Source organism: Trichechus manatus, unplaced genomic scaffold, assembly GCF_000243295.1.
Source record: "Trichechus manatus latirostris isolate Lorelei unplaced genomic scaffold, TriManLat1.0 scaffold00077, whole genome shotgun sequence".
NCBI classification, from domain to species: Eukaryota; Metazoa; Chordata; class Mammalia; order Sirenia; family Trichechidae; genus Trichechus; species Trichechus manatus.
This window is the reverse complement of record NW_004444013.1, coordinates 12,189,131-12,210,060: the sequence shown is the minus strand read 5'-3', so window position 1 is coordinate 12,210,060 and position 20,930 is coordinate 12,189,131. Positions and strand designations below refer to the sequence as shown.

At 42.1% G+C, this 20,930-nt stretch overlaps 2 protein-coding genes across 6 annotated transcripts in view; both read right to left on the bottom strand.

Annotated features, from left to right (window-relative positions):
* Positions 1–5,767, bottom strand: part of RBAK (RB associated KRAB zinc finger) — an 18,327-nt gene extending 12,560 nt beyond the window's left edge. The window contains exons 1-2 of one of the 5 annotated variants that reach the window (XM_023735361.1): positions 5,674–5,767; positions 4,068–4,126 (exon numbers count right to left, since the gene is read on the bottom strand). In XM_023735361.1, coding sequence (XP_023591129.1) covers positions 4,068–4,082 — 15 coding nt within the window. In that variant the 5' untranslated portion in view covers positions 4,083–4,126; positions 5,674–5,767. The other 4 variants (XM_023735362.1, XM_023735360.1, XM_023735363.1 and 1 more) reach the window with 4 other exon arrangements.
* An 8,068-nt stretch (positions 5,768–13,835) lies between these two features.
* On the bottom strand, positions 13,836–18,963 carry LOC101349712 (speedy protein E4-like). The gene is made up of 6 exons (XM_004380869.1): positions 18,867–18,963; positions 18,156–18,356; positions 17,439–17,497; positions 16,734–16,819; positions 14,273–14,441; positions 13,836–13,895 (listed from the first exon to the last, which is right to left on the bottom strand). Exons 1-6 carry the CDS (start codon positions 18,961–18,963, stop codon positions 13,836–13,838), a joined length of 672 nt encoding a protein of 223 aa, XP_004380926.1.
* Between the last annotated feature and the right edge of the window lie 1,967 nt (positions 18,964–20,930).

The window sequence follows — 20,930 nt, the reverse complement described above, 5'->3', positions numbered from 1 at the left end:
CCCGCCCCCCGCGGACACAGCCTCCCGCCCAGAAACACCAGCCCCAGGACTGTGATAGATTTTAACCTGTTGATGATGGATGGATCAACAGATGAGAGGGAGGGAGGGAAGGAAAGGAGGAAATGAAGGAAAGAAGGGTGAATGGATGTGAGATGAAGGGAAAGCATGTCCTTACAGTGAAATGCTAATATACAAGAAATGAAAGAGGTTGAAAATTCTCATTTTGAAACCATCATAGGGGAGGGAGAGAGTCTGATGGGGAACAGGATATTTACACAAACTCAAGTTATTAAATCCAAAAGGAAAAATCCTGGTTATTTATACAGGTGAAGAAACAAAACAACGCCTTAAACAATCAAAATTTACATTACCTATAAAAGGGAAGTGCCTCCAGATGCAACAACAGGAGGATACATTATTCATTTAGTATTCCAACCAAAAACTCATAATCTAAATCTAATCATGAAGAAACACCAGAGGAACCTAAACTGAAGGACTTCTATAAAATACTTGACTTATATTCTTAAAATATTATAATGGCACGGAAGAACTATTCCATATTGAACAGACTTAAAAAAACACGAAGCTAAATGTAATTCATGGCTCTGGACTGCCTTCTCTACCAGGAAAAAAAAAAAAAAAACCTACTATAAAGAAAATTACGGGGAAAACTGGCAAAACTGGAAGATAAACTGTGTATTAAATAAAAATATTACATGAATTTCCTGAATTGAATAACTGTGCCACGGACATGTAGAAGAATATCCTCCATCTTCGGAAGCACAGTCTGAAACATTACAGGCTAAGAAGCATGATGTACAACATACTCAAATAGTTCAAGATAAAAAATATGTATATGTACACACAAAGAAACAATGACAAAACAAATATGGAAAACACTAAAAATTAGAGCATTGGGGTAAAAATATGGTGTTTCTTGTACAATCCTTGCAGTTTTTTTTTTAATTTGAAAATATTTCAAAATAAAACACCGAATTAAAAAAATACTATCAAATATACAGAGGATGTTTCAAAAGGACTCAGAAACCAATTTAAAGGGTTGCTCCCTGGTCAAAGATGGAACCATCTAAACACTGAAGAGAATAACAACTTCAATGTATTAAAAACACTTGAGAAACGTTTAAACCTAGAGTTCAAAATGATAGCAAAAAAGAAAAAAAACTGCCAGTCAGGAGCCTCCTCAGTATTTTGAAAATTGTCTTTCCTGTATGAACCACATAGCCAAACAGATAAGAGATGTTTATTTTTGGAAAAGTATTCTAGCTAGTACATGAAAAAGAAATGGTAGCGTTAGAATATCACTAAAATGAAAATCCTCACAACTGAACTGATAAACATCATCAAGATGAACGGACAAGAAACTGAAGCTGTTAACCATTTCATTCTACTTGGATCCACAATCAATATCCACGGAAGCAGCAGTGAAGAAGTCAAATGGTGTACTGCACTGGGCAAATCTGCTACAAAAGACCTCTTTAAAGTGTTAAAAAGCAAAGATGTCACTCTGATGACTAAGGAGCACCTGACCCAAGCCATGGTCTTTTCAAACACCTTGTATGCATGTGAAAGCTGGACAGTGAAGAAGGAAGACAGAAGAATTGATGCATATGAACTGTAGTGCTGGCAAAGAATGCTGAATATCCATGGACTGCCAGAAAAACACCGTATCAGTCTTAGAAGAAATACAACCAGAATGCACCTTAGAAGGGAGGATGGCAAGACTTCGGCTCACTTACTTCGGACCCATCATCAGGAAAGACCAGTCACTAGAAAAGAACATTCCGTTTGCTGAAAGAGGGCCAGCAAAAATAGGAGCAACAATAGACTCAAATACACCAAAAATCATGAAGATGGCGCAGGCTGGGGCAATATTTTGTTCTGGTATACACAGAGTAACCATGAGCCGATTCGACGGCAACTAATAACAACAATAATGAATTGACGGACATCAATCAAGGTGATGGATATCAATAGATGCTAGCATCACGAAAACAGACAAAGGAAGCTAACGTGTCTCCAGAATAAAGTACACAAATGCCATGTACAATGTAGTCTTACCAGAAGAACTGACCATAAATCTGATTAAGCTTCCAGATCTAACTACCAATTTTACAAGGTGTACAGGCAATAAAGAATGTGTTAAAGGTAAAATGATGGCAATGCAATGAACACAATCCAGACTGAGGGAAACTGCAGGATGAATAACTCAGCTTCTTTCAAAAATAAACTGCAAAGAAAAACACAACAGACATGCAGGGAAAACTGCTACTAAAAGACGTAAGAGACTTACCAACCCACTGCAACGTATGGACTCTATTAGTATCCTGATTAAAAAGAACAGACTGAAATAAATTCAGTAAATTGGGAAACTCTGAATACCAAGTATCATATTAACTATATTTAGAAAGAATGGTATTGCGGGTTACCCCTATCCCCTTTTAAAAAGAATCTTGATCGTTTAGACATATACAGAAATATTTATATATACATTTTTTAAAAGCCAAGAAAGGAAGACTCTATGAAGAAAAAAGTAGTTTGAAATGAACTAGGTGTATGGTGCTACTAAAAGTAACAGTTGTCACAGGTCAAAGAATGGTCATGGGAGATGTGGTCTGGAAAATGTCCACTGGGTTTGACTAACAGGTTCAGGGAAGTGGTGAGGACAGAACTAAGACCCTGAAAGTTGAAATGGGAATGGGAAGTCTGGAAGTCGTTACTAGAGAGTACCTCCTGTATTGTCTGTGGTGCAACCCAAAGAACAGACTCATGGAAATGTTTATGGTGAAATATTTAAAGGATAAGCAATTAAACCCATGATCTAGGTATCAACCCTGGATAAACTCTAAACAACTGAAATATGTCTACTTGGATCATGGTATTTCGGTCCCTGGAAAAATTATAATGCACTGAGTTCTCATTGGGCAGTATATGCCTACTTACATAAGGAATAAGTATAAGCCACATAATGAAATAACAGTTATTATTAGGAAAACAATCCACAATTATATTAACCTTAATAAAGAAATTTTTCCAAGTTCTAGGAAACCTTTAAAGGAGCCCTGGAGGCACAATGGTTAAGCACTCGGCTGCTAACTGAAAGGTTGGTGGTTTGAACCCACCAGCAGCTCCATGGGAGAAAAGACCTGGCCATCTGCTCCCATAAGGATTACAGTCTAGGAAACCCTATGGGGCAGTTCTACTCTATCCCATTAGGGTTGCTGAGTTGGAACTGACTCAATAGTACACAACAACATCGGGAAACCTTTAAAACCCACAAGAAACAAAAATAGTTTCTTCTTACAGTCAATGCAAATTATGTAATGGATAGTATTTTCCTCACTTTGAGAACTAAAGTGTGCCTGACCCAAGCCATTGTATTTTCAATCGTTTCATATGCATGCGAAAGCTGGACAATGAATAAGGAAGACTGAAGAAGTACAGATGCCTTTGAATTACGGTGTTGGTGAACAACATTAAACACACCATGGACTGCCAGAAGAATGAACACAACTGTCTTGGAAGAAGTACAGTCAGAATGCTCCTTAGAAGCAAGGATGGCAAGACTTCATCTAACTTACTTTGGACACGTTATCAGGAGGGACCAGTCGCTGGAGGATATCATGCTCAGTAAAGTAGAGGGTCACCGAATAAGAGAAAGATCCTCAACAAGATGGACTGACACAGTGGCTACAACAATGGGCTTAAACATAGCAACAACTGTGAGGATGGGGCAGGACTAGGCAGTATTTCATTCTGTTGTACATAGGATTGCCATGAGTTGGAACCAACTCAACAGCACCTAACAACATGACTACCAAGAGCATCACTCATATTTGGAGCTCAACTTCAGTAGGTCTAAAGTGTCATACTGCCTACACACAGGAACTTGGAACACTCCTAGTGCCGATCTACCACTCTAACTGTATTTTACATGATCGTGTCTTTTACCTATTTCCACTTTCCCATTTTAAAGCATGGATCCTTATAAGCCATAAAAGGCATCACAAAACAAAGTGAGAAACATATGAACAAACAGGAAAACTCACCTGGGATTTGTTCATCGTCTACTGTTCTTGGAAAAGTATACAGAACTGCAATGGTGGACCTAGGGGTGAAAAAGCAAGAAATTGAAGTTAGGAGTAAATCTGGCATGCCTAGGCAGGAATCGCCTGCAAAAGAATGCTCAATAAAATAACGATCTTTGAAAACCTAGACGGGGCTAAAAGGGTGATATGAAGAAAATACACATCTGTACGTTTGTAACTTCAACATGATTATGTGGTAATTAGATAGGTTAGATTCCATTGGTGAATAAAAACATCACCTCCTTTTATAAAATGGTGTTTTATCATTAAATAAAAGGTACAAATGATTTCTCCTGTTATACTGCTCACATACATTCTTACTATCTCTTTGAATCGCTTAAAACCAAAGAACCCACAAAAATTGAGAATAGGAGCTACCAAAAACAGAGTAAATTGCATAAAAGCACGGTTTTGTTTTTTAAGACATCAGATTAAACTTGGTTGCCACCGCACATAAAATTATTAAGAATACTGGGCAGAACACTGGCCTGGAAGAGGAGACTCATAATTTCCACTATTGGCAATCCCACCTACAAACCCTGGAACATTGGACAAGTCACCCACCTTCTGAGGCCCAAATTACTCCTCTATCAAATGAGGCAGCAAGAGATAACCCCTGCAGACTGTTCCTACAATACACTGTGTGATTCCACAAGGGCAGAACTGAGGCGGAATCAGCATAAGCTTAGAGACCAGAGGTGGTGATGGGGATTTAGAGACACGTTTGGAATCTGGAGAGGGTGACAGGAGGAGGAAGGATGTTAGCGTGCAGAGGAATGAGTGCAGACACAATGTCTTCAATCATGGCTGATGACCCCTTCGCCTCCAGTAAACCCTGTCCTCACCAATCTCCCCATGCAGGACCCTTTCCAGGGCAGCCTGCCCCACGCCCACAAACCCAACGCACTCGTCTCTTCTGGAAGCGGTCAACACCCCCCACTATCACACACTCTGGAATGTCCTCACATGGGACGTATTCACTCAAGGCTGCTCGCTCAGGCAGGAGGATCAAGAACTGCCTCGAGGCCCGCAGATCCACGACCTGCCGCTTCGGGGGCTGCTCAGCTTCCGCCCCATGGCTCGGGTAGGCTGTTCGGGGCTGATCTCTTAGACGCAGCCTCTGCTCCTGAGTCTCTTCCTTTCCACCTCACCGAGGTCGTCCCGTTCTTTAGGAGCTGGGTCGGGGCCTACAGGACAAGTGCACTTCGGCCGGAACGCTCCTCCCAGGCCCAAATCGGCCTCCCGTGGAACTCACCGTCCCCGGGGCCTCGGCCGGGCCGTGGATAAACTCAGACCAGGGCCACTGGCGACGCAGACAGGCCGGTCCTGGGGCGGTCGGCGGAGCCAGAGCGCACCGTCCGGGCCAAAGGAGACCCCACCGCCCACCGAGTGCTTTCCCTGCCGCGGCCACCACTGCCCGGCTCAGCCCCTCTGGCCACAGCACCGCGGGCTCCGGGCCTCGCGCCTGGGGGCCCCCGCTCGAGGTGTCAGCACAGCCCGGCGCTCGCCTGGCTACTGCCCGCGTCAGACGACGCCCACACCCACAGGCGCCGGGATTCTCGCCTACCAGAGGCCAAAACCTGGGAAATACGGCGGGCGGTGACCTACAAAAGGAACGGAAGCGGGAGCAGCGCGGCGGCAGTGCGCATGCGCGAACACGCACGCTGCGCGGGGACTGTTTGCGCAGATCACTGGAAGCCCGCCCGCCGGGCCCAAGACAGGTAACAGGACTAACAGCAGGATTCCATTTCCCATAAGTCAACACGACACGTTTTAGGGAACGTCTTAAATGTTTCTACCTTGTAGCTGTTAGGAGGCGATGCATGCTAGGAGAGTTGGGACTATTTCTCGTGTTTTTTTTTTTTCCTACTTTAGTTTCAAAGGTTTTATAACATGTTAATATCTACTAGGGCTAGGCAATCCAAATTGCTCTTCTACTTCAGGATTTTCCTGGATATTATTATTTATTTTTCCTTATGAACTTTATAGTTTTCTTGCCTAAATCCAGGAAAAATTTAAATCTATTAGAATTTGTATTGGGATCATATTAAAATTATAAATTAACTTAGGGAAAATAAATTTTTTTAAAGATATTGACGCTTCTTATCCAAGAACATGTTCCCATTTGATTCAGTATAATTTTATATATTTCCAATGTGTTTTAAGTTTTCCTGTTTGTATAGATTTTGCACATTTCACGCCAAGTTTATTTCCTGCTGTTTTACTTTTTGTTGCGATTGTAATGCAGTCGTCTCTTCCGTTATATTCCTTAACTGGTTATTGCTAATGATTTCTGTATGCTAACTTTTATCCCAATTCAGTGTTTTCTTTTTGCTTTTGGAAACCCTGGGGGCATAGTGATTAAGAGCTACGACAGCTAACCAAAAGGTCAGCAATTCGAATGCACTAGGCGCCGCTTGGAAACACTATGGGGCAGTTTTCGGTATGAGTCGGAATTGACTCAACGGCAACGGGTTTTCGACTGGTTTTTGTTTTCAGAGTTCCTTGATTCTCTTGGATTTGCTAGATATACAATCATGCCATTTACAAACAGAGATAGTTTAACATCTTTATTTTGAATTCATGTTCCTCTAATTGCTGTGTCTTCTTTGATTGCACTGGCTAACATCTCTGACAAAATCGTAAATAATAGTGTCATTAGTAGGAATAGTGGGAGTAATTCCTGGCTTTAGTGGGAAGCTTCTAATGCAGGTTTTGCCAAACTGTGACTCCTGAGACAAATCTGCGTACAGCCTGTTTTTGTATGGCCCGTGAGCTGAGTGATTTTTATGTTTCTAAATGTCTGAAAAAATAAAAGTAAGAATAATATTCATAACACATGAAATTATATGAAATTCAAATTTCAATGTCTATAAATAAAGCTTTATTGGAACACTACCACATTCGTTTATGTGTAGTCTATGGCTGCTTTCATGCTACAACTGGAGAGTCGAAGTGGCAAAGCCTAAAATATGCACTAACTGGCCCTTTACAAAAATGTTTGCCGATCCCCAATCTATAGCAGTGGTTCTCAAAGCTGGTCTCTAGACCAGCAGCGTCAGCATCATCACCTGGGAACCTTTTAGAAATGCAGAATCTCAAACTCTACCCCAGAATCCTTGAATCAGAATCTCTGGGGGATTGCCCAGCAATCTATGTTGTAGCAAGTCCTCCAGTTGATTCAGATGCGCCGCAGAGTTTTGAGAGAAAGCCCAAGGCATTATCACTACTTCTTAGCCTGACCATTCTGCAGACCTGGGCAGAGCCGCACGGTGATGAAGATGCTTTCTCTACAAACTACCCATAACTCCAAGGGACAGGTATTCCGTATTCCTTTCTTTAGCTCATTCCATACTTCAGTCGTTCCCAGACCCTTAAAACTGGTCTTATTTTTTTCTTTGACCCCATTCGTATCTCTTCAGTTGCTTTTTTTTTTCCTCGGAAGCTTATTTCCCTCTTGTTTGTGTCATGTTAGTTTTGTTTTGCTTCTAGCTGATACTTAAATCACGCAGTTGCTCATTTCCTCAGCTACTCCCATCTTGTCTAATGCTCCTATCTCATAAACTACCTTTCTGCAATAATTTATGCACTAGTTCTTTCTGCTCCATGACTATCTTATTTAACATCTTTAGCTCCAACTAGCTGCTTCTCTTTTTTTCCTCAGAAATTGCTCCAATACTGTCATTTCCTTTCATTTGTTCTTATCGCGTGTTCTAGATTTCCCATCTCCCACGTGAGACTGGAATTGGAGGCTGTGAGAAGGACTCCTATTATGATTAAAATAGCAACACTGCCTTTACATGTTCCCTTGCCTTGGGCTATTTCTGAAAATGCATCTTTTGTTGAGACATCTTTCCTTCATGTCGAATTTTGGATTATTATTCAGCCACCCATATAGATTGCTTTCTTCTTTCTACTCTTCCTGCTTTTCTCCCTTAATATCTCTCCTTATTTTCTGCTTCAAGACTCTTGCTTAAGATCTGCCTCATCTCTTATTCTTCATTTTATTCTACATGAAAAATAATTAGAATTATTTTTCAAAGTTCAGAAATGTGGTTAAATAACCACAATCCCATTAAGCAACAACATCATTTGATAGCAAGCAAGCAACCCAGGCCTATCACACACATCTTGAAAGTGGGAAGACTTTTTTTTTTTTAATGGAAAAATACAGAAGATTAAAAAAAAAGTCTCGATTACCGTTTAGAGTCTTTGTATTTTTATTTAGGAAAAGAGAACCTAATACATACTGTCATTTGTTCTCTTATCTGGGTGGGAAACAGTTCATCTGTTGGAAACAGTAGGAGATTGCCAATGAGCTATATAAAATGGTTTTCAGAGGCTGCACAGAATACAAATATTGCTAGTACAAAATGCTGCATTTTTCAATGATGCCATTTAGAACAGAAATTAGAGTCATCGTCCACATAACTGGGAAAAGATATCATGGAGTAAGATAAGTTAAATATATATATATATTACATGTATGTATATCTTTATTACCAGTCTACACCTTCTGGTATAAAATTTTAAACACGTTATCACATATCATCAGTTAGTAGTAGCCATAGATAAACCGCAAGAGACAGAATTCATGCACAACCAGAACGTAAAATTCAATGTAATACCATCAGCACCCCACATTCATGTTAATACAAGGAAATAGTCCTGAATTGTGCAACGAACTCTGTATGTACATATGCTATACAGAAATTCTTGAGCATCTCCTCCACAAAGTTCTTTCTGTTACAGCAGATATTTTCTGCATCCACTGGCCTACAGCAGTTTTCTGGACAGAATGTCCCTGATAAGAGCAGCCCATGGTGAGTTGTCTGTTTTTAAGGTTTATCAGCAGAACAAATCACAGGCTCAGGGAAACAACGTTGCCCCGAGGATGACCACACAGGCCAGTGGGAATTCCCAATTAGTGGAGCTTACTGAGGATACTGGGAGAAAGTTGAAAATCTCCCCAAACCAATGAGAAGATCTGTTTTGCAGGATCAGCAGATGAAAGACTTTTCATCTATATTATATTTCCCCAAGAGAAGCATTGCACTGTCCTCTTTAAAATAACACCCAAATATATTCAAAGCAAGTTAGAAAATTAAAACTGAACTCTCAAAATTCAATAATGAAGACTAACCGTTAAATAAAACGTTCATGTTTACAAGGACTTGGGGGACTACCACCTAGATATGTAACTTTCAGTAGATAAAAAGACAAAAATAGCTCTTGAAAATACAAACAAAATTATATTTACATATATATAACAGCTATAACAACTATCATAAAACTTTATAGAAAGAACATGTCTTTAGAAGTATAAGAATGGTTTGAAATATATAATACATTATAATAAATATAATAATTATATGGCCAACATTTTAAAAATAAACCAATGCAATTTATGGCATATATTAAGCTGTCTATCACAATCCTATGGCTTTAATTTTACATTTATAAAGTTATCCCTTCCCAACTTAAGCCCCTACACTCCACCTTCAAATGGTAACTAAATATATTTACAAAATGGAACCTCCAGCTTCCACCTCAGGAGAGATTTGAACTGAGCAATTGGAAAATTTAGGTGGTGCAGTAGGAAGGAACAGAACCAAAAAAACCCCTGGTTTCTCATTGTCCCTCCAAAGACTCCTAGAAGGACCCCCCAGCTTCTAGGAGTACAGAAATGATAACTCTATCCAGTCCTTGGAGAAGAGCTTGAGTTCTTCTAGGTTAGTTGTATGAGGCTCCTCTCTTCATTCCTCATATCTCATTCAGCAGAGTTGACTTCCTGCTAAAGATTCACATCTCCCCTGAGCCCAGCGATCTGGAAGCAAGAGAAAGAGAGACAATGTCAGACTTTAAGGATGTAAAGATGATTCATATTCTAAATCCATCCTAACCAGAGTTTGTTGTTGTTGTCTTGTGCAGGGGAGTTGAATCTGACTCATGGCAACCTCATGTGTTACAGAATAGAACTGCTCCATATGGTTTTCTTGGCTGCAATCTTTACAGAAGCAGATTGCCAGGCATTTATTCTGTAGTGCCGCTGGGTGAGTTCCAACTGCTAACCTTTAGTTTAGTAGATGGGTACAAACTTTTTGTGCCACCCAGGGACGTTTAAGCTCACTTATATATCCAATTTTATCTCTGCTCCTTCATTCTGAACCCCAATCCTGAACAATAGTTTCGAATTGTGAATCCTGAACATTGGTGAGCCTGACTCCAGAAGTTACATAATGCTGTTAAGGTCAGGCCCAAGAATCTGCTTGATAACAAGGACTCGACATGATTCTGCTCACAGTGTAGGGCACACTTGGAGAAGGCTGCTTTACACTAAATTCACACCATGGTCTTTTTGTGTTACTTAGATCTGAACTTCTAGTTGTGCTACAAACATCAATTACTCCATGTCAACGTCCCTGTGATTGAAACCAGATGCCTAATGCCTAATATCAGTTGCCATTGAGTCAACCCCAATTCATGATGACCCCATGTTTGCCAGCGGGTTTTCAATAGGTGCTTTTTCGGAAGTAGATCACCAGACCTTTCTTCCAAGGCACCTCTGGGTGGACTCCAACCTCCAACCTTTTGGTTAGCAACCAAGCACATTAACCATTTCCACCGCCCAGGGACTCCTGTCCTTAATATTAACCGCAAATACTAATGTTTAGCTATAATATTTACTTCTAAGCTTAGCTAGTGCACAATATTTAAACCAAACATACGCTGAATCCTTTCCCCGATTCTGTAACTCTAACATGCCAATAAACCCCAAACCCATTGCCATCGAGTCAATTCCAACTCATAAGGAAGACTGAAGAAGAACTGATGCATTTGAATTATGGTGTTGATGGAAAAATACTGAATATACAGTGGACTGCCAGAAGAATGAACAAATGTGACTTGGAAAAAGTACAGCCAGAATGCTCCTTAGAAGTGAGGATGACTAGACTTTGACTTGCTTACTTTGGACATGTTATCAGGAGGGACCAGTCCCTGGAGAAGGACATCATACTCTGTAAAGGAGAAGGTGAGCGAATAAGAGAGAGATCCTCAACAAGATGGACTGACACAGTGGCTGCAACAATGGGCCCAAACATAGCTACGATTGTGAGAATGGTGCAGGACCTGGCAGTGTTTCGTTCTGTTGTACGTAGGGTCACTGTGAGTCAGAACCTACTCGATAGCACATAACGACAACAACAGTAAGCTACCCTAAAGCTAATATTTCTCTACCTTTGATCATTCTGACAAACATCCTTAACTATAGACTTGAGGGGAGAAGGCGTAATTGTAGGAGAGGAAAGACTGGTCCTTGAGTGGCTGAGTCAGGGGAAAGGAAGTGCTCACTCTGTCTCTTTCCTTTCTTCCCTTTTCTCCTTTTCCTAATTGTCCTGGTTTCATTTCTTTCTGCATATTCTTTCCATATGACCTTTTTGCTCTTTTAATTTCTCTTCTCTTCTCCTTAAATTCCTGCCCTTTTCCTTATTTTCTCTCAGCCACCATATTTCTGAGGTTCTGCCCACAACTCCCTTTCAACCAGTGATCTGAGGAGTACACGTGTGTGTGCATGCATGCACCCATAATATACAGTTGGGGAAATTTTATATAATTAGAGGGTCATCACAAAAATCACATACACACAGAAGTAGAACAACCAGAATGCAATTAAAGGGAATGTTGACACATTGTGAAAAATGCAACTAGTGTCACTGAACAGTTTGTATAGAAATTGTCAAATGGGAACCTAATATGCTGTACATATAATCTTTCACTGAAAACACAATAAAATATTATTTTTAAAAAATCACATGCATAAATATACTTACACAGTTGGAGAAAGTTTCTATAATTTGAGGTTCATCACAAAATGAAATGAGTTGGGTAACTGTATCAAGCCTTCATCATGTAGCCAAATCTCTACATTCAGGCTTAAACTTAATTTATAAATTACATCTCTAGATTTCAAAATTATTCTGTTTTACACTAACCCTAACCAACTTCTACCTCACATTCTACTCCCAACTTTTCACTCTCACACCTTCTTCTAAAGCCAGTTGCTTTACTCATTTCTCTCAAGACCTAGCCATAACTCTTAATTCTCACTTTTGACTCACGTCTTGAAATATACATCTATAACCCTAGTCTATGTAAAAGCCATGCCATACCCACGCATTCTAAGCCCAACCTTGAACCCCAGACTTCATCTTTACAAACTAAAGGTCAGTCTAAGTTGTTCCTCCCTGGGTCTCATTTCACATCATCAATTGAGTCAAGATGTCTGTGTTCCCATCGATGTTGATTCTGTGTGTGTGAACATCTGACTTTGAGTGTTTGTGTGCTTGTTTATGTGCTGATGGTCTTTCCAAGTGGCCTGACGATGGCTGTGGCACCAGTGATCTGGCCATATGCAATTTGTTTGAAAGCAGATTTGAATGAAAATGTAGTTAGTTATAATTGTTGGCCCCTGACTCATGACGATCCCATGCACAACAGGATCAGACCGTTGTGATCCATTGGGTTTTCACTGGCTGATTTTCAGAAGTAGGTCGCCAGGCCTTTCCACCTACTCTGTTTTAGTCTGGAAGCTACGCTGAAACCTCTTCAATGTCATAACAGCACACAAGCCTCCACAGACAGACGGGTGGTGGCTGCGCATGAGGTGTATTGGGCAGGAATCAAATCCGGGTGTCCTGCATGGAAGGTGAGAATTCTACCACTGACCCACCACTGCCCCCTAGTTATAATTAATCTTCTATTGAATATGTGGACAGTTGCATCTAATATCCTATTATTAAACATTTACTTTGTTATCAATAAATCCCTATAGTTGGTATCCCTAAGGGACAAAAGGCCAAAAATGAATTAAAAAGAGAAAGTAAAAACATAATACATGCAGGGGCTGATTACCCAAGAGGCAAGGTAAGCACAGGCTTACTTGTGCTTACTTCCTAATTTGCAGTGATCAAAGAGGTGGTGAAAAACGTGTGAAACTGTTCACTACAGAGTAGTAAGTAAGCACAAGTAAGCCTATGCTTACCTGGCTGACTGGGTAATCTGTCCCAGATTATAATCTGTCAGGGACTATAAACTTGAAAAGAGGCTTTGATTCTGTAGGAAGGTGCTGTGTGGTTGGGAGACAGAGAGATGCCAGCCATACCTAGAAGCAGAATCATTGATGTGGCAAAAAAAAAAAAAAAAAAGTGTAATTGTTCACTGCAGATGATCTATACGCACCATGCTTACCTTGCCTATTGAATAATCTGCTACTGAATATGTGGAAAATATCTGGAAAATTATGACTAAGTGATGCTCACTTTTGACCAAAATCAGCACGCCATCAAAGATGTTCTTTGGCCCAATTGCTTTGGGTTAAATGATTTTGGCCAAATCCACACTTTGGTGACAAACTGGTTTTCTTGAGGTCCCACTGAGTGGCCTCACCAGTGCCCAGCATGGCTCACTGAGGCTGTGCCTATGACTGGTTGTCAATCTGAGACTGTGAGGCTGACAGGGAGCCTCAGATGGTGAAGGGAGCATCCACCCGACTGGTCTATTACGCATTGTATGTAAGGTTATGTGGTTTGGAGGGGTTTGTTCTGGGTGAAGCAAATGGTTCCCCATATTTCCTAAATGGACAATACATCATCCTGTTCCTACAGGTGAGAACACAGACATACCTCTCCTCAGGCCGATGTTCCCGAGCCTCTGTGGTCTTTGGGAGCTCTAGGGAATGAGGGTGCGATCTCGCCCCCACACCCAGTGCTCCGGGTCATAAGCCTGGATCTGGAAAGACAAACTCTGTTAAACCTGTTGCCATTGAATTGATTTCAACTCATAGTCCATCTCAGAGTAGAACTGCCCCATAGGGTTTCCTAGGCTATAATTTTTATGGGAACGGATCACCAGGTCTTTTCTCCCTTGGATCAGCTGGTAGGTTCGAACCACAGACCTTTCGGTTAGCAGTTGAGCACTTAACCGCTGTGCCACCAGCGAACCTCAGAAAACACAAGCAGCCCCCTGAAAAACGATGGTCTCCACATAGGTCCCTCCCTCTCCTTGTCCAGCCTTCCATTCTTTGCAATCCCCAAATCCCAACTTCAATCCTTCACGTTCCACCCCCTCTTCAATCCCGACCCCTCCCCAAAGCCCCATAGCCCCACCTCTTCACACTCTTCCCTGGAAACCCTTGTCTTCCAGCCCATGGATCTGACGAATTGAAATCTTAGCTTGTGGAACAATGGGCGCTGGGTGCGGTTCTTCCCATAGAGGAACGAAAAAATGGCTTGTTTGGGGGCCTGGTTGTCCTCTTCCATGTCGCTGGCCAGGTAGCTGGAGACAGAAGTCAGGTTGCTTGTCAGGAGCAGAACCAGGGAGGGTCTGTGCCTGAGGTCAGCCTCCCAGAAAGGATAACACCTGCTGTTATGGATTGAATTGTGTCTCCCCAAAATATATGTTATAAATCCTGGCTCCTATGCCTATGGAGAAGCCCTGGTGGCACAGTAGTTAAGAGCTCATCTGCTAACCAAAAGGTTGGCAGTTCGAATCCACTAGCCACTCCTTAGAAACCCTATGGGGCAGTTCTACTTTGTCCTGTAGGGTCAACATGAGTCGGAATCAACTCGACGGCAACAAGTTTGGTTTTTTGGTTTTTATGCCCACAGATGTGATCTCATTCGGGAGTAGGGTTTTCTTTGTTACATTAACTAGGCCATATCAGTGTACGGTGTGTTTTAAACTAATCACTATTGAGATATAAAAGCAGATTAGGCACAGAAGAAAGCAGACACGGGCTGTTATGGATTGAATTGTGTCCCCCCCAAAACATGTGTTGTAAATCCTAACCTCTATGCCTGTGGTTATAATGTCATTTGGAAATAGGGTTTGTTAGGTAAATGAGGCCATATAGTATAGGCTATGTCTTAAGCCAATCACTTTTGAGATATAAAAAAGCAGATTAGGTGCAGAAGAAGGCAGACACAAGGGGAAGATCAACACTATCTGAAGACAAAGAGGCCGACCAGCCTGTAAGCTCAGGAACTCCGAGGATGGCTGGCTAGAGAAGCTGAGACAAGGACCTTCCCCCAGAGCAGACAGAGAGAGAGCCTTCTCCTAGAGCCAGTGCCCTGAATTCAGACTTCTAGCCACCTAAACTGTGAGAAAATAAATTTCTGTTCGTTAAAGCCACCCACTTGTGATATTTCTGTTATAGCAGCACTACATAACTAAAACACTTGCCTTCAACAAGTACCTAGTCTCAGGGGATTTTGTAAGGGGACAGAGGAGATAAGAAATAACTGTAACCCAAAAGAGCATATGGTAGTAGGATTTTAGCCAAATGCTGTGGGGACATCATGAAGGTTTTGGTGTTTGAACTGATTTGAAGGATAGGTAATTGTCTTCTGATACACATGTATGAAACACATCTAGACAACAAACACAATATAAAAATAGAGGGAGGGAGACTGCAGAGTGTTTAGAAGGAATAGTGAAATAGCAGAATGGTAAACAAGTTTGATGGAGAGTATAGGCAATGTTGAGTTCAAACTGAGAACTCTAGACTTGATTAAGAAAGTAATTAGCCAATATAATTTTTAAGGAGAAATGTGAGTAGATTGACCTGGGTTGTAGAAGGCTATTCAGGCAACACATACAGATGGATAGATTTGGGGAGAGACTAAGAAACGCTTGCCTGGGAGAGTTTTCCAAGAGGTCTGTGTCATGTAAGGAGGACTTGAATCGTGGTATCTGTAGTGGGAAGCCAGAAGATGACAATTACATGTGGCATTGACATGGGAAAGAGAGAGACAGAGGGAAGCAGAAATGACTATGTTTCAAGCCTATTTGCTTGTGGGGCATGGTGGTGTCTACGTGTCTGTCGGTGGAGGCTAGCGTGTTGTTGTGATGCTGAACAGGTTTCAGTGGAGCTTCTAGACTAAGACAGACAAGGAAGAAAGGCATGGCAATCTACCTGAAAATCAGCCAGTGAAAACCCTATGGATCACAACAGTTCAATCTGCAACTGATCACAACAGTTCAGTCTGCAACTTATGATGTTGTGCATGGGGTCACCATGAGGCAGGGACAAAGTCGACCACAACTAACAACAACAACAATAATGGTGGTGTCAATTCTTTCTTCCTTTTCTCTTAGGAGGCTTTTATGTTTTGTTCAATTTTTTTTAACTGACATTAGGGTGTTTGTTTTTAAAAGGAACAGTATTTTAAAAAACCACAACACTATAATCCCTATACCCAAATAACTCCCGTAATTTTTATACACAGAATAAACAGTACTAATAGGTTGAAGAATAGATGAAGGTTAGAGTCCCACTTCTCCCCTGCCCATGCTCCCAACCCCCCCAAAAAAAACCCATTGCCATTGAGTCGATTCTGACTCATGGTGACCCCATGTGTTACAGAGTAGAACTGTTCCATTGGGTTTTCTTGGCTGTGATCTTTACAGAAGATCACCAGGCCTTTCTTCCGCAGTGCTGCTGGGTGAGTTTGAACTGCTAACCTTTTGGTTAGTAACTGATCATAACACACTTGTGCCACCTTGGCACTTGGGTCCACACTCCCAGGTTACTGGATATTGGTTGATGGAATGAGGCAAAATACTCACAGAGCTATGAAGAAATGGATCCGCTGGTACTGCCAGGAAAAGAGGCCAGCCCGGCTAAAGTAAGCAATGACCATGCTCAGGAGATACTGATGGGGAGAGGGAAAAACCACGAGAGAGAGGTCACATCCCAGAAGAGGAAGGACCTTGAAATCAGGGAATGAGAGGCTGGGACAGGCTGTAGCTCAGGGAAGAGAACCTGTGTTGGGCAAGCGTACTTGTTTGGGGAGAAGAAGGGTGGCATCAGTAGGTTGGTTGCAAATCAGAGAAGTCAGAGGAAGGGAAGTCCATGATGCTCTCAGGATGGCATGCGCTGACAGTTTGAGGGAGTGTGTTCAGGATGGCTGGTATCAGGAGGATCTTTGATAGGCTGGAGCAAAGAGGAATCCCAAGGAACTGAGAGGAGAGGCGACTGGGACTTAAGGTGGCAGCAACCAAACGGACCAATATCCAGGGAAAGACTATGGTCTAGGCCTCAAATTCCAAAGGACCCTGGGCAAAGGCAGGGGCTGCCCATTCACACTGCAAGAACCTTCTAGGACCCCAGAGAGAGGTGTTGGCCAGTCATGAAGAGGCCAGGAAGAGGCATTAGGTTGGAGATAATGTAGAGGGAGAGAGGAGTAGAACTGTGGGTTTAGAAGGCACCCCCACCCCCGTCCCAGGATACGTGTTTGTGCAGGAATAGAGTTTGATGGCGATGAATGCTACCTTGTCAGAGACCCTCAGGTTTTTGTCCCAGGCCAGGAATTTTTTAACAACAGGATCCTCTGTGAAAAGAAGGCAACTGTTAGTTTGGGAAACGAGCAGGGTTGCCGTGGGCATTAACCAGAGCAAAGAGGAGAGCCATGCCTCCCTTGGAGAAGTTTCAGGGTTGTGGCCAAAGGTAAGGGCAATGGGAAGAAAAGAGAGAACATTTCACTGGGCAAAGGATGATAACTCCCCATCCTGAGTTTTCCAAGAAGCTGGGTATCAGTAGAACATGAGCATGATTAAGATCTTTAAATAAACAATCATGCCCCTAATCGAACATGAACGTACCATTTCAGATGACATAGAGTCATTCATGGTCATTTTCTCATTTGATGTTCACATTGGGGTGTGAAGATGGCCTTGTTATCCCCCCGGTACAGATGAAGACATTTAGAGATTCAGAAAGGTAGGTAAGAGTTAATAAATTTCATAGGGTCCAGCTGAAAGCAAGTTTTCGAATTCCAAGTACAGACCTATTTCAAGTCTAGCCTAATCTTCCATCGTTTTCTGGCTGTCCCTCATGGGTGGTCAATATAGAGTTGGCTTGCCACCTCCAGGGATGTAGTGCTCAGCTAGCTAACAGGGAATTCTTTTCTATTGGAAAGGTGTAGTTATTGGAAGTTCTTTTTAAAAAAGAAGTAGGATTGGAGGGTGCTATCTGGGGTCTCTTCCTACCAAGCAGCCTGTTGAAGACTTCATGATGCTCAGGCAGCACAGATGACACCCGCTGCTTCTTCAGCTTCATCTTGAGCCCGCTTAGTGACTCTACGACCCAGATGTCCTCAGCCTCTGCGGCTATCTCCTCCTCTAATGCTGTTAACCAATCCCTCTTCCAGCCAGGAGACTCAGGCGGGGGGTTAGGCTCTACCCAGGGGGCTGAGAACAGAAACGAAGCTACAGTATAAAGCTTTTTTTTTTCCCTTAGAGTTCAACCATCTATTACCCAAGCTCCCCCACCCAAGAAAGAAATGCTCCCCTCCATCCTCTCCAGCCTTGTAGACTATTGTTCTTTCCCCAAGCCATCTTCCCATGTTTCTCCTTTGTTAATACCTATCTGCTCCCACTCACCTTGCCATTATTCCATCTCCCTGTCCTCAAAAATTTTCTTCATTATAGGTAATTTATCCAAATTAAGGAAAAAAAGGGGGGGGAGGGAGGAACTTCTGCTTGTTTCCCTTTTCTCCTCCTTGGATCTCATCTCCTAACCCTTCTTCCTTGATTCCCAGGTTTACCTTCCATGTCGACGTCTGTGTCTGCAGCTCTTATACTCTCAAATCCCTCCTTTCTTTTATTCACACCCTACTCAGGTACTCCTTCCTAACTTCCCTACCCCTTTCTCATTACTAGTTAACCCTCTAAAATCTCTCCATACTCCAGTCCACTCACCTGATGGTCCTGGGATTTCTTCATCCTCTATCAACCCTGAGGAGCTCAGCTGGGGACTAAGGTCCTCAGACAGGGAACTTGGTTGACAACTGGCCATGATTTCTCTCAAACTACTTATTCCCTTCTACAGAACCTAAGCCCTAATAGGTCCAAACCACTATTCAATATTCTGGCTGAACCCAAGCCTGTTATCTCTTCTCCAGACTAGGGAGAAGTTAGGAGTGGGAAACAGCTCTGAGAAGATGCTGTTATCCACATCCACTCCAAGCATCCACGGAGCTTAGTCCATCCAATCAGGAAGGTTGGAAGCCTCTGATGTCATCAGTCAAACCAACCTGGCAACCAGTTTGAAGGAAAACATATGTAACTGCCAGAGTAATGTGTGTTCTTCTCCTGGAGATCTGGGATCAATGGTAGTTCATGCCACTGCTCCAGCCTCCAACGATCCCCCCAAACTACCCTCAATGTCTCAGAGTCATTGTATACCCTACTCCCAGCAGATGCCATGTTCTCTCCATTCTACACTTGAAACATGTGGGACTCTAAGGTCTAGCCTAACCTTCCACAGTTTTCTAGATGTCTCTCATAAGTGGTCAATAGAGAATTGGCTTGCCACCTCCAGTGATGGAGAGCTCACCCAACTAATAGGACATTCTTTTCTATTAGAAAAGTATAGTTATTGGAAGGCTCCTTTTTTTAAAAAAAGAATAGGATTGGAAGATGCTATTTGGGGCTGCTTCCTGCTAAGTAGCCTGTTGAAAACCTGATGGTGTTTAGGTAGCACAAATGACACCCACTTTCCATGCCCATTTCAAAGCCCAGGCTGGTGGGAGAGGAAGGATAATGACAAGAAAATTTAGGACAAGCAGAAATGATACAATCTTACAAGAGTGAGATAAACAAAAAAACACAAATCCATTACCCCCTGAGTCGATTCTGACACCTGGCTACCCCATATGTTACAGAGTAAAACTTCTCCATAGGGTTTTCTTGGCAGTAATCTTTACGGAAGCAGATCACCAGGCCTTTCTTCCAAAGTGCCACTGGGTGGGTTCAAACTGCCAACCTTTTGGTTAGTAGATGACAGCAAACCATTTGTGCCACTCAGGGACCTTAAGAGTGAGTTAAGTGTGTAAGAAAGCTCCCAGGTACATTGGCTTGTCAGATTAAAAAATTAGTTCAAAACACTCAGTTTTACAGAGCTATTATGTTCAATATTTATGGAAACTTGCTGTGTTCAGGATTCTGTGCTGGAGGAAGTACACATCCTGCATCCTCAGGCATCTTTGAGTCCAGGAAACATCTTGAGAATCTAAAAACATAGCAAACTGTACTTGTGCTCACACTCACTTCAAATGATATCTCCAACTTCAGGGAGTCCACGGGTCGCCAAAGCCTACTCCTTGATGCCTATTAAGAAACTCTGGTCTATATAACATGAGTCCATGCATGGCACAAACAGTGGAAAGATTGTTGGCTCCAACTTACCCAGAGGTGCCTTGGAAGACAGGCCTGGCCATCGGCTTCTGAAAGATCACAGCTCTGAAAACTCCATGTAACAGTTCTACTCTGACACACATGAGCTCCATGAATCAGAATTGACTTGACGGCAACTAAAAAGTCTACATACCGATTTTTTTTAGCACATACGCGATAAAACCTGCGAAAGCAAGAACCTGTGTAAGGCAGAAACCTGTCAGAGAAGGAAAACACAAATATTTTCTGCTAGACTGAGCGATAGAAAAGTGGCAAGACTGCACCCTGTAAAAGTCAGAAAACTTGCAAGACCTGGAAAAACAAAGCAGTCCCGTCAAGTTCTGGCTCTCACAGATTTCACTGTATAGCTATTGACCAAGAAATGTCACTACCACTTATGTATCCTATGAATACAATATCACATTTACCAAAAAGACAACGTGGAAAAATCTCTAATTCAAGACAGAATATGGTATTTTCTGTGAAGATAGGGCGAACAGGGGAGTACAGATTCAGAAAAGAATCTAACCATCTCAGTGTATTACAGTATTAGGGGACATGTCTTCTGAACCTCATAACTCATGCCTG

Excerpts from the sequence above, each read along its gene's own strand:
- LOC101349712 (XM_004380869.1), bottom strand. The coding sequence starts at position 18,963 with ATGGCCAGTTGTCAACCAAGTTCCCTGTCTGAGGACCTTAGTCCCCAG. Across the intron at positions 17,498-18,155 it reads AGTCTTCAACAGGCTGCTTG|AGGATCCTGTTGTTAAAAAA; the intron begins GTAGGAAGAGAC and ends TTCTTTTCACAG. Across the intron at positions 16,820-17,438 it reads ACCTGAGGGTCTCTGACAAG|TATCTCCTGAGCATGGTCAT; the intron begins GTAGCATTCATC and ends TCTCCCCATCAG.